General features: G+C 40.7%; 1 protein-coding gene across 4 annotated transcripts in view; it reads right to left on the bottom strand.

The window, feature by feature from the left end:
- The window catches only part of DPF3 (double PHD fingers 3), a 328,225-nt gene that overhangs the window by 41,911 nt on the left and 268,790 nt on the right, over positions 1-17,524 (bottom strand). For 3 of the 4 annotated variants that reach the window (XM_060261375.1, XM_060261377.1, XM_060261374.1), the window contains exon 8: positions 16,764-16,892. In XM_060261375.1, the coding sequence (XP_060117358.1) occupies positions 16,764-16,892 (129 nt within the window). Of the gene's footprint in view, positions 1-9,552; positions 9,923-16,763; positions 16,893-17,524 lie in introns of those variants that run through there. The other variant, XM_060261376.1, reaches the window with a different exon arrangement.

The following is a 17,524-nucleotide window of genomic DNA, read 5'->3' as shown; positions in this document are numbered from 1 at the left end:
ATTACCTTTAAATCCCTATATGGCCGAGGACCTGCCTACCTTAGGGACCATCTCTCCCCATATGTGCCCCAGACAGTACTGAGATCAGGTATACAAAATCATCTGACAATCCCTGGGCTGAAGGAGGCCAAATTGAAGAGTACACGTGAAAGGGCCTTTTCAATCGCAGCTCCATACTGGTGGAACCAATTACCGGATGAAGTGCGGGCCCTGTGGAGTCTTGATCAATTCCGCAGGGTCTGCAAGACTAACCTTTTTAAAATGCCCTTCACTTAAATGTGGATTGATCCACTATATTTGGCCATCATAAACTACTGAGGAGAACATCTAGAGTATAGCACTGAAAATGTTAATTATTGTAATTTTATGTCTTTAATATTGTAAATATATGGTTTTAATTAGTAAATTACATATACTGTTTTGGAAAATGTTTTATATTGTAAATTGTAAGTTTTACATGTTGTGAGCCGCCCTGAGCCTGCTTCGGCGGGGAGGGCAGGATATAAATAAAATATATTATTATTATTATTATTATTATTATTATTACAGGCTCAATATTTGGAAGTGTTTTTAGGATACAATTTTGTGAACAAAAATGTGTAATAATAAGTAAGTAAATACTAAACCCTAACTTAAGCATTCTGGGTTAGAGCTCTAGCCTGTCCAGCTAAGTATTATCTGTTATGATTGGAAGTAGCTTTTCAGGGGTTTTAGTGACTATGGTATAGTGAGTGACACTAGGATCTGGGAGACCCAGGGTTGAATCCCCACTCTGCCATGTAAGATTGCTGGGTCACCTTGTATCTGTCACACACCCTTAGCCTAATCTACCTCACAAGGTTGTTCTGAAGATAAAATGAAGAAGGGGAGAATATTGTAAGCCACTTTGGGTCTTCACTGGGGAGAAATGTAGGTCTAAATGAAGTAAATAAATATAGTCTCTTCTCAGGATTTACTACATAAGAGCCTCTAAATGCTAAGGGTTGATTGTATGGCTTTTTCTATAAAAAGCAAATGTGTACTACAGAGCAAAGACCCCTCCCATATACTGATAACAGGTGCATATAAGTGGGGCACGTGGAAGGAATTGTGAGGGGCATCACAATTTCCTCTCCCTTAGTTTCTGCCTTCCCTTTCCTGAAAGCCCCCATAGCCATGTCTCCTTCCCTGCTTCCTTCTCTCCTTTCCCCCTTGCTGCCCCCATACTTTCAGCTGCCCCTCATTCTTTTTTCCTGGCAGACTCTTCCCAGGAAAAGTCTAGCTGGGCAGTGCAGTGACCATCAAGTCCTCCAATTCAGGCCAAGGCTATAGTACAGGAAAAAGTAATGTAACTATTCCCTGTGTATTTTTTCAATCAAACACCAGTAAAAGGGAGGGTAAGTGAAGAAAAGATACATGTTCCAGGGATTCATGGAAAGGGCATAGTGCAAGGGTAGGATTAAACCAGAATGCCTTTCCATCAAGGGTTCCCAACCTGCAGTTGGTGGTTGGAGAGCTTCAGCTATTACATCTGATCTCTAGGCATCAGAAATCAGTTCACCTGGAAAAAATGGCTGCTTTGGATGTTGGACTCTGTGGCATTATACCCCACTGAAATTCCTCCCTCCCCAAACTCTACCCTTCTCAGGCTCCCTGCTCCCACCAAATCTCTAGGTATTTCCCAATCCAGAGCTGGCATCCCTATTCCCATCCAACAGCCTTATTTTGAACTAGAAGCTTGTATTCCATTCAACAGATCTCCTGATGTTATATGAGTTCTGGCCCTCAGGTACACTTAACACACTAGTATCAATGTGTCTAAATCTAGATTTTATGGTTTTCTCAGACATATCTAATAACCATGAGGATTATATGATTTTATTAAAAACTAAAATTACTGGGATTCCACATGAATTGCCAGACTATAGAACAATGACATGAAATACATGAAGAACAGAGCTAGGTTTATCATGTAGGTTGGTTGAAACCATTCATTCATATAATAAACAGATCTCACAATAGGGGTAGAAAGTAGATTTTATAGTAACTTAAAACACTGGTCCCTGAGAACCATGTCTAGGACTAATTCAAATTTTGTATTGTGAATTTGGGTTTGTCCGTGCGTCTTATGATAATGAAAATAATTTTCCAGATTAGAACATGACAGGAGGCACAGAAGGCATTCATCGCAGATGGTGTCCCTGTACAGGCTGTGCTTATTCACTATCTGATGTGCTCCAGGCATTAGCAAGGATGATGATTTGCTATATCTATGGAACTACAGCTAGAGGCTGAAAAATGGCTAATTTAAGCAACTACTAGCAGTAAACAATAGATGGGGGATGATTGGGGCTCAGAGCAAGAGAAGTATCCTATAAACAAACTATGGAACATCTGATTTTAAAGAATTTCAAGATGGCTGAAGCATGGTTGTAGCAGCTGGGACATTTGTAGGCATTAATGTTTTATCATGTGAGGTTGAAAAATATTGAGAGATATGTGGCATTCACAGGGGATTACCATCCATCTGCCAGTATTTTCCTGATGTATCAGGAGATGCTGTTCTGACAACGTTGGTCTGTGAGAGTACGGTTCACCCCTTACACTGGAACTAAGCCCTAGCAAAACAGGCTTACTTTGTCAATAGCCCCCTCTCCCTTAACAGCTGTGCTACACAAGAAGGCCTTGAGGTATGAGTAAGGAAAGTTCTTCATTATTCAATATCTAATATGTAATCTATCTGTTCAGGAGCCTAATTTAGGACTTGCACTGCTGCTTCTCTGTAAGAGTGGGATTTTATAAAATGGGAAACAGAGCAAAGATTCTCTGCTCCAAAAAGATGGATGCTCCTTTCACTGTTCAATTGCTATATCTTGGCTGTCATCTAATTCCTATACTCGTCCTATTAAACACTGAACTTTTGCTTCCAAAGAGCAGCTCCTTATCAATATTTATTGCTAGTAAAGCACTGATAAGTGCAGAAAAAAGCAACCATAACGATCAAGTAGCTAGATCATATTGCCTGCGAGGAAAGGTTAAAGGCTTTAGGACTTCTGGGTTCACAGAAAAGATGACAAAAGGGATATATGACAGATATTTATAAAACTCTGTACTCATGGAGAAAATAGAGAGAACTTTTTCCTTTTCTCAAAAGACTAGAACTCAGGGCCAGCCAACAAAGTTTGCAGGCAGTAGATTCAAGAAAGACAACAGAAAAGCACTTCAAACAATGCAAAATTAAGTTGTGGGACTCCCTGCCTCTGGATATAGTGATGATCATTAGTATCAGGGCTTTTTTTGTAGCAGGAACACCTTTGCATGTTAGGCCACACCCCTGATGTAGCCAATCCTCAAAGAGCTTACAGGGGTCTTATTACAGGCCCTATTGTAAACTCTTGGAGGATTGACTACATCAGGGGTGTGTGGCCTAATATGCAAGGAGTTCCTGCTACAAAGAAAGCCCTGATTAGCATAGATGGATTTTTTAAAAGGATTAGACAAGTTCATGGGCAAAAGATTCACCAAGGCTATTGGCCATTATGGCTAAATTGAATGGCAGTATACCTCTGAATTCCAGTTGCTTATGAAGCAAAAACATGGAGAGCCTGTATTCAGTTTGTGGGACTTCTGGACACCTGGTTGACCAATGTAGGAAAACAGAATGCTGACAAAGAGAGCTTTGACTCTTGAAAGCTTATACCTCAAAAATATTGTTGGTCTCTAAAGTGCTACTGGACTCGAATCTAGCTGTGCTAGAGGGATCATTCACTTAATCTAACAGGGTGTTTTTAAAGATCTTAATATTCCACTCTTCATTCCCTGCCTTTCCAGTGTGTTCCAATGTGATAGATGGATAAATAGAACGTGCTCAACACATACATTAGTGATGTTATAGAAATCACAGCTACTGAGAATTTAGAGTATTGCTAAAAAAACAAGTCAAGTCTGACCATTGCTATAATTATATACAAAATTCTGCCTGGCCACCCCACCCACAAAAGTTCACAACACCAACTGAGTTATGTCTGCTACTCACAGAAGCATTTGCTAGCAACTTGATAACTTACCTACAAGTTTTCCAACACTTAGGGGCATCCCACATATGATGCAGAACAAAACTCAGTCTGCCACTGAGTTAACCCAATAGTATAAAATGTGCCTGTGTACTTAGTGTTGCCAAGTCCAATTCTAAAAACATCTGGGGACTTTGGGGGTGGAGCTGGGAGACTTTGGGGGTAGAGCCAGGAGACATTGGGTGTGAAGGCAAGAACAAGGTTGTGACAAGCATAATTGAACTCCAACGGGAGTTCTGGCCATCACATTTAAAGGGACCACAGACCTTTTAAATGCTTTCCTTCCACTGGAAATAATGAAGGATAGGGGCACCTTCTTTTGGGGCGCATAGAACTGGACTCTATGGTCCAATCTTTCTGAAACTTGGATGCTATGCTGAAAATTTGGTGTCTCTAACTCAAAAAACAGCCCTCCCAGAGCCCCAGATAACTACAGATCAATTCCCCATTATTCCCAATGGGAACTGAGTGCCCAGCAGACATTTCCCTCCCCCCTCCCCTGCTTTCTGATGACCCTGATGTGGGGGGAGGGCCTCCAACTGGGGGATCCCCTGTCCCCACCTGGGGATTGGCAACCATATGTGTACTACTTGTGTTTACAAACATGTATTTGTTGCATTCATACTTTAAATATTTTGGGTACACTTAAAATGTCTTATATAATTGAAATGCAATGTGACGAGGCCGCATTGTCTACTTGGGATCTCTCTTGCATAACTGTGAGTGACACTATTAGGCTTTCCTTCAGTTAACTAACAAATCCAGTGACTTTGTTGGTACATTTCCATATTTTATAAGGTTAAAAGGGATTTAGCCAAGGCATTTGTTTCACATATATTTCTTCTTTCACTAGTCTGTCTTTCAAAACCACGTCTTCAGTATTCAGGTATTAATTTATTTGTGGAATATGATATGCTTGTAATAGAAACACATTATATAAAGAAAAGAATATGCTATAAGATTCCATTTTAAATTATTTACTTCTTTTTGACCTTTGATGGTAGTGAAAATTCAGCAAGCTCTCATTTGTCTGGGCATCCAACAATTTAATGATGCCTTGCATATATAAAACAAGGAATTCCTGCTATGGGCTACAACCCTAGAGCAATGAAACCCTAGGGTGCAGGATTTCATTATAATTATATAAATAAATAAAATGCAGGCATGACTATCAATGGCAGATTACTTCAGTGGGATGTGGTCTGTACCCCTAGTTTAATGTAGGGAGCAAAACAGATATGAGTATGTGTGTTGTCAACTGGCAAAGTGGTTCTTTTCCCTAAAGAATTTGAAGACAATAAGCATACCAGTGATAAAGGAAAATGTTTTTTTGAAAACTCTGTAATGATGAGATATCAAGAAGACACAAGAATAATAGAGAATTAAACACAGAATATATCCATGTCCCTTCTGCTACAGGAATCTTGGCTCAGGCTGGACCCCAGAGCAGTGCTCAGCACACTGACCAACACCTGAAGCCTGCCTGCTGTCATTCGGGATTTCTGCAGCAGAAGGTGAATGGATATATTCTCTGTTTTAGCGTTAACAGCCTCCAGGTGGGGCCAGGAGATCTCCCTCTTTTACAACTGATCTCCAGCTGGCAAAGATCAGCTCCTCTGGAGAAAAGGGGTGCTTTGAAGGGTGACCTCTATGGCATTGTACCATGCTGAGGCCCCTCCCCTGCTCAATCCCCATCCTCTCCTGGATCCACCCCCAAAATCTCCAGCTATTTTCCAACACAGATCTGGCAACACTAGTTTAATTCTCTGTTATTCTTGTGACTTGTTGATATCTCATTATTATACAGATTTGAATAAAACTCCTTTTCCTTTACCACCGGTATACTTACTGCCCTCAGATCCCTTGGGGAAAAGAACCTCTTTGCCTATTGCAAAACACATAGCTATCCAGCAAATGCTATCCAGACCAAATGTTCTCGCAATTTGTTAATTTCACTATTCTGCCATTTTGCTTATGACCAAATCATCTGTGAGCAATAAATATATATATATATATATTCTGCCACTGGATTTTAACTTTGTACCACTCTGCATTCTAAACCACTACCCACCAGCTATATGCATCTCTGCTCACTGTACCTCATTCCTTCTTTGAAGAAGTGTGCATGCACACAAAAGCTTACATTGTGAATAAAACTTTGTTGGTCTTAAAGATGCTACTGGACTCCTACTTTGCTCTATTGTTTCAGACCAACATGGCTGCCCACCTGGATTTAGACTCATTTCTGTTTTGCTCCCTACATCCCACTGAATTTATTTGCCATTGATAGTCATGCCAGCATTTTGTACCATAGGGTTTAATTACTCTATAGCACATAATAGGAATTCCTTGTTTTATATATGCAAGGCACTATTAAATCATTGGATCCCCAGACGGATGAGAGTATGATCAGTATGTTCTAATCAAATGCAGTTATTAGCTAACTCTTACACTCTGCTGCCATTATTAAAATATCACTGGAATGTTATCAGTCATAACTGGACAAGACACAGCAAGCTAGGGTAATCCCCTCTAAGCTAAAAATACCTGGGGATTAGGAGGTGGAAGAGTGGGATTTGGGAAGGGGTGGAACCTCATTATATAATGCCACAGAGCCCACACTTCAAGGCAACCATTTTCTCCAGAGGAGCTGTCTCTGTGGTTTGGAAATCAACTGCATTTCTGGGAGATCCCCAGGCTCCACTGGTGGTTGGCAACCCTAACCAATGACATGGTCTGACAGAACAATATTTAGCAACAATAATAGAAAACCTTTAGAAAACTTAATCTTTCCCCAAGTATATATAAATTATTTCTCTTTAAATTATAGCAAATTAAGGATATCCCAGTATGTCAGATGTCTTAAATATGTTTCTAAAAATCCCAGCAAAACCCCAGTGCTACTGCTCCTATGCAGATACAATGCTTAACCTGGCTTTGTGTTCCTTAGGCATGCTTATACTTAAAGTTCAATACCTAAGCCATTGTTAAGGACAGGCCCGGTGCTGGAGTTTTCAGTGCCCCAGGCTACAGGTTTCTCTTCCGCCCCCCTCGCCTCCCCCCGTGGCTTGATTCGCCTGCAGAGCGTGTGCGCACCGATGACGTAATGATGAAGTCACTGTCAGCCTTCCCAACTTTGCGGAGGCCGCCCGAGCCTCAGGAAGCCTCTGCAAAGCATTTTCCCTCTCTGCCCGACTTTGCGAAGGCTGCCCGAGTCTCGGGAAGCCTCCGCAAAGTGCTCCCCCTCGCCCGACTTTGCAAAGGCTGCCCGAGTCTCGGGAAACCTCCACAAAGTGCTCCCCCCTGCCCGACTTTGCGAAGGCCGCCCGAGCCTCAGGAAGCCTTTGCAAAGTCCCGAAGACAGCAGGCACAATTAGAGTGCTGGCGCTGCCCCTGTTCCCAACTTTGCAGAGACTGCCCGAGTCTCAGGAAACAACTGCAAAGCGCTCCCCCCCAACTTTGCGAAGGCTGCCTGATTCTTGGGAAGCCTCCACAATGTCCTGAAGGCAGCAGGCGTACTTAGAGCGCTGGTGCTGCCCCATTCCCAACTTTGTGGAGGCTGCCTGAGCCTCGGGAAGCCTTTGTGAAGTCAGGACAGCAGCAGGGTGTGGGGAGAGGGGCGCCTTGTGGCACCCCTAGGCCAAGTGGCGCCCGAGGCAGCTGCCTACTTGGCCTACTCCTATGCGCTGACCCTGGTTAAGGACTGACTTCAAATAAGGATATGTGACCATGGGTGCTATCACACTGGGATATTGATGCGATATTATCTCCTCTGGAAAAGTCGTTTGAGTTTGGTTCATTTCAGATGGATCAGACGCTGGCCATTGAAGTGACACGATCCCTGCAGCAGTCTGTGGTTGCCCATTCAAACAGCTAGTGCGGCTGAAGCCTCCGAACCACTGTGGAAAGGGTTGTTTTCTTAAAAAAAAAAGTTCCCTGGTGTGCGCAATCAAGCAGAGAAGCACACAAGTGCTCCTCAGAGTGGGGTTGGGGGAAAAACTCCCGAATGCACTGGAAGCGCTTGGCATGATCACACTGCTCTTCCATTTAGGAGTCATGCCTGGACTTTCCGAATGCGATCCAGGAGGAAACTACCAGGAAGAACCAGGTGGCTTTTTAATGCTGGATGAGAAGTGTCTGAAAATGGGGCGAGAACGGGTGCAGCTCAGAGGGCAGATGTGCTTGTTTGATCATGAACATTTAATCTGAATGGGAGGCGGGGTTAGGTCAGGCCAAATCTCTTGTGTGAAAGCACCCCATGGTTTGCAAACTAGTTGGCTCTAAATATAGTTAAACATTCATCATTATTAAATTCTAATAAGGTTGAGCAGAGTTTCTCCTGACTTATCTCTCTGTTTAGAAGATAGCAAGCAGGTATTGCAAGTATCTTCACACATTTTCTAGGGACAGGACTTAGCAAGCTAAATGCTGCATTTGTTGTTTATTTTACTTAATCACAGTTTAGGTATCATACAATGGTTGGAGGTAACTGCACACTACTCTGTAGCAAAGATGATGAATAATTTGGAATAAATAAAAAGCAGAGATACTTCACACAAAATTAAATATATTTAATTTTGAAACATACCTTTTTTATCCTGTGGATCAACTCCTTGCTGCTGGAATAGCAAATGAGAGAGGGTTTCTGTCTTCTCTATTGCCCTTTGAAGATTAGTGAGTATTGCTTTGGTTTATTTCAAGAGGAGCTATCAAAAATAAGACTAAATGGTTGTTGTTGTTGTTTTTTTAAAAAGTAAAATAAAATAAACATGAGGTATTTTTTTTCCTTTTCATTTCTTCAAAGATTCACAGCCTTTGTTTCATCTTTGCAAACTCTGTGACTTGACAGTTATATTCCATCCTGTGCTTGGAATCTCCTTTCCACAATGTAGAGGGCAAGGGGGGCGGTGACAAGAGAAAAGAAAAACAGTGCCCAGTAAAAAGATGCCAAGGTGAGAGAGATGAGGCATTATTTTATGAGTACAAATATGTCCACAGGAAGAAAGCAGGACATTCTGCAGTTTTATGGTCTTCATTGCCTTTTTCAAACTGTTAAAAGTGGGGACAGCAGGATTACAAAAGGGGAAGTCACGAACTCCAGTGTGCTACAGTAAATGCAAACTTTTCACAGTGCAAAAGTCACTAGCAAGGGTTTCCTTTTCATCTGGAACAATTCATTTTACAGCAATTTGTCTTTCTGAAAAGTCAGATTATCAAGCAGACTTCATTGCTTTTTTTCTTGCCTTTCTTCTTAATCTCAAAGGTCTTTTTTCTTATAATATATAGAATATATAAATAAATATTTTAAAACACTATTTGAGGTGGGTTTCTGGCATTTAACCCTTCTGTATTTTTTGTATCTGACATACATACGTATATATATATATATATATATATATATATATACAGAAAATTAGCTCTCTCCTGTACTTTTTTAGGATATACACATCAGATTTCCAAAGATAAAGCGGGGAAAGGAAGGGGGACAATATAATAATAATAAAAAATCAAATAACCCAAAATTTATTTCCAAATAAGTTTCCTCAAGTTTTAGCCTATTGTGCTTTCAGTGTATGTACCCAAAAGTGAAAATTGATCTAATTAAAATGCAAAAAAGAATAATAAGAGAAAAAGTAGCAAAAAGGGCAGGATGTTGCTCATAGAGTTTGTAAGTGATTAGTTATTTCAGCAGCTGCCCTTTTTGTTTGTTGAGGGGGAGCTGCTGCTCTGGTTTGAGAAAGGCTCTTCAGAATCATCCTCGTCAAAGCCATGAAAAGTTGAGGTGTCGCTTTCAGATGTTGAACCGAACAAGTCCTCCGTAGTGTGTGCCGTCACCGCTTCCTCCTTCCTGTTTTCTCTTCCCAAATGAGCTGACATGTATGATGAATATATCAGCACATGGGTTAAGCAATAGGCATCATAATTAATTTCATTATTATCACCATAATCATTAATAATTCAGACTACAGAGATCAAATATCTAAACTGGCTCAGGTCAATACCAAAATAGCAGCTCCAATAAGAAGAATAAACACAGTGCTGGCATTTGAAAGAGTAAACAAAAATTATACCATCATAGACACCCATAAGCTAAGGCAGCAAAAGGGTTAATATTGTTTTCCTCTCTTTAAAACACACAAAAATATTTCCTGTCATTTTGAGCAGTTTTAAAGATTTCATACTTCATACAGTAATGAGAATCTGTTACAAATACAAGTTACAATTATTGTCCTTCATTTTGGCATCAACTGTTCTGAATTTACTACTTGAGAGTAAAAACCCATTCCATAAATTTTCCTGTGCTCTTAAAAAAACCTCATTATGCTACCTTCCTACACCTGTCCCACTAAATGGTGTGGTTCCTTTGCAAAACAAGCAGACCAATATATATATACTATATAATAATAAATATTACTTCACAATGTAGTAAAAAAGCCCTTTAAAAAAACACATGAACAAAGTATGCCACAGATAAAATGCAAACATTTAACAGCCTCTCCATCAACTGAAAGAAAGCACTCTAGTGTAATATGTAACTTTTAATATACTTCAGAATATTTTATATTACTAGATAACTTGGAAAATAAAATTTTAAAGCCCCATTCATTATTGTTAAATGGTTAAACAAGTGATGTTGTTCTATAGGGAATTATATACAAAAACAAAAATATTCTCAAAGAAGGAAATAGATGCAATGTGAGAACACTTAACTGTTATTGAGTATGTACAGAACATCCTGACAGAAGCTGACAAAGTTTTTTTGCCTTATAAAGGAAATTTCTTCTAATATTAAATGAATAACGGTTTCAGCCACAGTCAAAAGTTTTGACCGATGTTGTATACACAGATCTTTCTTAGAAATGGCTGACTCTTAAACAGTTCAAACTGAGTTACTGTTACTTTGCAATTAGGAGAGGGTTTCCCTCCCCCCTCCTTGTGGTTGCTCATAGAAAAATCAGATGTTCTCTGCTGATCTAGTATAAACTATAGTTTCAAAGCTTATCTATAAAATTAGGATTTCTGAGGCAATTCTGATGATCATTTCATGCACATTGCAGAGACCTCTGGAAGAGAGCAGAGAGTGCTTCAAGGGTGAGACTTGGCAGCTGGGAGAATTGCTGAAAACTTTTGAGTTTGTGTGAAGGGCTGAAGGTGATTGTGGCTGATTGTGACTGGTTGATTAGAGTGGCTGTGTTGCCCTCCCTCTTTACATTATTAAGCTGCACCTCGCCAGAGAGCTAAAGGGCTCTTGGCCTGTGGCTCTTAGCCTGGGGTCTGTGTAAGGACCAGGAACCCAGATCCCTATTTCCTTGTGTTCCCAATAAGGTAAGTAGACTCTCCAGGTGGGCAGCCACATAGACAGGGTTTAAAAAGAGACTGCATATTTAAAAAAAAGCTATCATGAAGGTAGAATGCCAGCAGGAGGGTGGGGGCTTTCCAGTGTTTTGCACTGAGTGTCACATGTATGACTATCTGCCCACAGGACAGAAGTCTTGGGTGTGTGCTCGATGCAAGGAGCTCCTGGTCCTCAGAGAATGAGTTCGTACCCTTGAGGCTGAGGTGACTGACCTGGAGAAGCAGAGACAGTCAGTTAGGCACTCACAGAAGACTCTCGGGGACGTGTTAGTTGAGCCCCGCTCTGAACGAGGCAGCCCCGTTGCTGCCAGGGAGCGTGAGGTTCAAGAGGGAACAGGGCACCGGGCTGAGGATAAGGGGAATGCGCCCTCAGAAGGGACCTCTTCTTCGGTTGGTGAACGGGAACCCTTTCGCACCAAGGAACCATCCCTGGGCGGGGAGAGAGGGAGGGTCTTGTTAGTTGGTGATTCGATCCTTAGGCAAGTAGACAGCTGGGTGGCAAAACCGTGTACTGACCGTATGGTGACTTGCCTGCCTGGTGCGAAGGTAGTGGACATTATGTGTGTAGTAGATAGGCTGATAGACAGTGCTGGGGAGGAGCCAGTGGTTGTGGTGCATGTTGGCACCAATGATATGGGGAAATGCAGTCGTGAGGTCCTGGAGGAAAAATTTAGGCTGCTAGGTCGGAGACTTAAGGCCAGGACCTCCAAGGTAGCCTTCTCAGAAGTGCTACCTGTTCCATGTGCAGGGCTGGAGAGACAGGCACAAATTAGAAGTCTCAATGTGTGGATGAGGCGATGGTGCAAGGAGGAAGGGTTTAAGTTTGTTAGGCACTGGGATGCTTTCTGGAACAAGCAGGAGCTGTACAAAAAAGACGGTCTCTACTTGTCCCCGGATGGAACCAGGCTGCTGGCGCTTAAAATCAAAAAGGTGGCAGAGCAGTTTTTAAACTAAATCTAGGGGGAAAGCTGACAGGAGATGAAATGTCTCTGGTTCGGGAAGACTCATCTCAAAGAGATGAAGGGTTAGCTGATACTTTTCTACCGGGTAATGGAACAGAGTTGTCCACTGAGACGGTGACAATCAGAATGGACTGCCTGCCAAAGTCTTGAGGCGGCAGGAGGAAGGTGGCAGGCCTAGCTTGCCTAGGAAATTATAGATGTTTGTACGCAAATGCTAGAAGTCTTCGAAGTAAAATTGGTGAGTTGGAATGCTTAGTGTTGAGAGAAAACATAGACATTGTGGGAATTTCAGAAACTTGGTGGAATGAGGAGAATCAGTGGGACACGGTGATTCCTGGATATGTTATACCGGAAGGATAGGGAAGGAAGGGTTGGAGGTGGGTTGGCTCTGTATGTCAGGGCATATGGTCCAGTAACACTGAGGTCAGAGAATTAGACTCCCTTATACAAAAGCTTTGGGTTGAAATAGAGGGCCCAATAGGCAATTTAACTATGGGAGTTTGTTATCACCCACCAAATCAAAAGACAGAGGACGACTATAATATGATGGAGGGCTTAAAGATGGTGGCTAGACGAAAAACTGTGTCATCATAGGTGATTTTAACTACCCGCAGATTGATTGGGTCAATATGTGTTCTGGTCAAGAGAAAGAGACTGAGTTTCTAGATGCTCTCAATGACTGGGCTATGGAGCAGATGGTCACAGAACCTACCAGGGGTGGGGCAATCCTGGATTTGGTCCTAAGCAATACCCAAGACCTGGTGAGAGATGTAAAAGTGATTGCACCGCTTGGAAGCAGTGACCATAACGTTATTAATTTTACCATTTGTATAAATAGGGAGTTGCCCCAAAAGACCAGCACAACCACATTTAACTTTAAAAGGGGTAAATTCTCTGAGATGTGGAGGCATGTGAAGAGGAAACTGAAAGGAAAGGTAAATACAGTCAAAACCCTTGGGGAACCTTGGAGGCTATTTAAAACTACAATCCTAGAAGCACAGATAAAATATATACCACAAGTTAGGAAAGGTACAAACAGGTATAAGAGAAGGCCTGCATGGTTAACAAAGTAATGGAAGCTGTAAAAGGTAAGAAGGACTCCTTTAAGCAGTGGAAAGCTAGTCCAAGTGAAATTAATAAAAGGGAACACAGGCAATGGCAAATCAAATGCAAGACTGTGATCAAGCAGGCAAAAAGGGACTATGAGGAGCATATTGCAAAAAGCATAAAGACCAACAATAAAAATTTCTTCAAATATATTAGAAGCAGGAAACCAGCCAGGGAGGCAGTGGGGCCCTTGGATGACAAAGGGGTCAAAGGATTACTGAAGGAGGATAGGGAAATGGCTGAGAAGCTGAATGCATTTTTTGCCTCTGTCTTCACTGTGGAAGATGAGAAGTGTTTGCCTGCTCCGGAACCACTTTTATTGGAAGGGGTGTTGAAAGACCTGAGCCAGATTGAGGTGACAAGAGAGGAGGTCCTACAACTGATGGGTGAATTAAAAACTAATAAGTCACCAGGTTCGGATGGCATACATCCAAGAGTTCTGAAAGAACTCAAAGTTGAACTTGTGGATCTTCTGACAAAAATATGTAATCTTTCATTGATTCCTGAGGACTGGAAGGTAGCAAATGTCACCCCCATCTTTAAAAAAAGTTCCAGAGGAGATCTGGATAACTACAGGCCAGTCAGTCTGACTTCAATACCGGGAAAGTTGGTAGAAACCATTATCAAGGACAGAATGAGTAGGCACATTGATGAACAGAAGTTAGTGAGGAAGACTCAGCATGGGTTCTGTAAGGGAAGATCTTGCCTCACTAACCTGTTTCATTTCTTTGAAAGGGTGAACAAACATGTAGACAAAGGAGACCCGATAGATATTGTTTACCTTGACTTCCAGAAAGCTTTTGATAAAGTTCCTCATCAAAGGCTCCTTAGTAAGATCGAGAGTCATGGAGTAAAAGGACAGGTCCTCTTGTGGATCAAAAACTGGCTAATTAATAGGAAGCAGAGAGTGAGTATAAATGGGCAGTCTTCACAGTGGAGGACGGTAAGCAGTGGAGTGCCGCAGGTCTCAGTACTGGGTCCCATGCTCTTTAACTTGTTCATAAATGATTTGGAGTTGAGAGTAAGCAGTGAAGTGGCTAAGTTTGCGGATGACACTAAATTGTTCAGGGTGGTAAGAACCAGAGAGGATTGTGAGGAACTTCAAAGGGATCTGTTGAGGCTGGGTGAGTGGGCATCAACATGGCAGATGAGGTTCAATGTGGCCAAGTGCAAAGTAATGCACACTGGGGCCAAGAATCCCAGCTGCAAATACAAGTTGAACCAGCAGAGACTGACCAAGAGAGAGATCTTGGGGTCGTTGTAGATAACTCACTGAAAATGTCAAGACAGTGTGCGATTGCAATAAAAAAGGCCAACACCATGCTGGGAATTATTAGGAAGGGAATTGAAAACAAATCAGCCAGTATCATAATGCCCCTGTATAAATCGATGGTGCGGTCTCATTTGGAATACTGTGTGCAATTCTGGTCACCGCACCTCAAAAAGAATATTATAGCACTGGAAAAAGTGCAGAAAAGGGCAACTAGAATGATTACAGGTTTGGAACACTTTCCCTATGAAGAAAGGTTAAAACGCTTGGGGCTCTTTAGCCTGGTGAAATGTCGACTGCAGGGTGACATGATAGAGGTTTACAAGATTATGCATGGGCTGGAGAAGGTAGAGAAAGAAGTACTTTTCTCCCTTTCTCACAATACAAGAACTCGTGCGCATTCAATGAAATTGCTGAGCAGTCGGGTTAGAACGGATAAAAGGAGGTACTTCTTCACCCAAAGAGTGATTAACATGTGGAATTCAATGCCACAGTAGGTGGTGGCGGCTACAAGCATAGCCAGCTTCAAGAGAGGGTTAGATAAAAATATGGAGCAGAGGTCCATCAGTGGCTATTAGCCACAGTGTGTATAAATATGTATGTGTATATATATATATATATATATATATATATATATATATTAAAATTTTTGGCCACTGTGTGATACAGAGTGTTGGACTGGATGGGCCATTGGCCTGATCCAACATGGCTTCTCTTATGTTCTTATTTACAAACAAGAAAAACAGAAACATGTCAGAAATCTTTCTTTCCAAGTCACTGTGCAAAGTGGAATATGTTAAAAATTAAATTTGCCTAAAAAATACTACCTATGACTAACAGTAGTTATTATTAGTCAAGAAAGCAATGCACCCAAGGTTAGTTGCCACTAAGTTAGTGAAAACAAACAAGCCACAAGAAAACATTCTGCTACTACTAGTACAAGATCTGGAAAAAGAGAGAACGTAACACACTGCTTTTGATTAAGATCTATAGTAATTTTTGGAAAAGGATCAGCGTTGTTAACATCAGTAAGAAGGTGAGTGTCATTCACCACATTATTAATTTCAGAATAAAAAAACAACAAAACTAGTTTCAGATTTCAAGGAAGTTTTGTTACTATGGACATATGAGTACCTGCCACATCGTTTCCAACATTAGCATGAAAGCTACTCTGTGCATGAGTTTTCAACCACTGATACAAATTTATCCATAACCCTCTCGCAAATGGAGAGCTGCATTTAGGAGGTCTGCATGCACAAAATCATGTAAGGGAATGAGTGGATCAGCTCCTTAGATTTATACCTCCCAGTGCCCCCATCATAAAAACTAAGTTCAAAATCATTTGTACTATAAACATAGTTACCAGTTTTTGCCCTGTTAAAAATGGCTACCAGACTAGGGCAGCCTCCCTCCTGCCGCCAACAATTCAGAAATAAAAGCATTGCCAGACAAAAATGCAAATTACAATCTTCCACAGAAAAGACAGAATGAGATTAAAATAAAAATGGAAAAACTCTTTCAAAAAATTACACTGCATGAAGCAATGTCTGAAGACTTTCTTAACTCTGCCCCGTAAATACTTTTCTTCTATAACTAATGGGAATATCACCCACAGCTTCAAAATGTTAACATTTTACATTTGTAATTACTGCAAGAAAGCAAAATCCCTTCTTTAATTCTGATACAGAATTTGCTGTCCTCATTTAAAAAGGACCATTTGAGTCATATATGACCTTCCATTTCTAATAATAAATTCCATGAATAGCCTTTTTACATATATATTCAAAATTATGTTCTAAGAATGAAAATGTTTAACCAATTCAGTCACTCAAAACAAAAATATGAATCGTTGGTCCACAATTCAGAAGCATAAGAAAAGGTAGTCATACAAATATATATATATATATATATATATATATATATATATATATACACACACACACACACACACACACACACACACACACAAATATATATATTCACAGTTCACAGAAAGCTGAATAAGGAATCACCTACCAGAGCGCCCACAATCTGAACATGAGACAAGTTCCTCTGGTCGGCCACTTTTTTTATTCATGTTAGATCCTCCAAGACAGAAATCACAGTAGTTATTGGAAATGATTATCCCATCTGGTCCTTTCTGGGCTGCAGGCAAATAAAATAATTGTTTATTCAAAGAACACACAATATTTAACTTTAATTCAAATTTCTTTATTTGCAATGCATACACAAATACTGCATTTGCAAAGAAACCTCCCCTAAATAATGGGAATAAAAACACAGTAAATGTAGTCAACATATGAATCTTGGTAGCCTATGGCTCCTTGGCTCACTAGCTGAAAAGCAAAATTTGGTATTAGTGTAAGTTCTAAAACTACAGCTGAACATATTTTAAGGACAGTTGGGTGTGTTACATTACCTCACTTTCCCCACATAATGTCCAAAATAATTTTGACAATGCCTATTGATCCAACTGCTATAGAAATTGTTGCAAAGATATCGTTTCACAATTGCTACTAAGGCATATAATTATTTGACTTAGTAGAAGCCCTAGTGAACTTAATAGAATTTACTTTTGAGTAACTACCTTTAGGATCAAGGCTATTAATAAAAATGTTGTGAGAAAACAGATTGCCCTGTATTGCTGTATGGAAATGACATTCAGAGGTGGCATCAATGTTGTTTTTTCTATATAATATTAATAGCCTTGATCCTAAAGGAAGTTACTCAAAACTCTTATGTTAACTGTGAAAGGTGAGGCTGTTGAGTGCTACTCT

Source organism: Heteronotia binoei, chromosome 21 (genome assembly GCF_032191835.1).
Source record: "Heteronotia binoei isolate CCM8104 ecotype False Entrance Well chromosome 21, APGP_CSIRO_Hbin_v1, whole genome shotgun sequence".
Classification (NCBI taxonomy): domain Eukaryota; kingdom Metazoa; phylum Chordata; class Lepidosauria; order Squamata; family Gekkonidae; genus Heteronotia; species Heteronotia binoei.
This window is presented reverse-complemented; position numbering and strand designations above follow the sequence as displayed.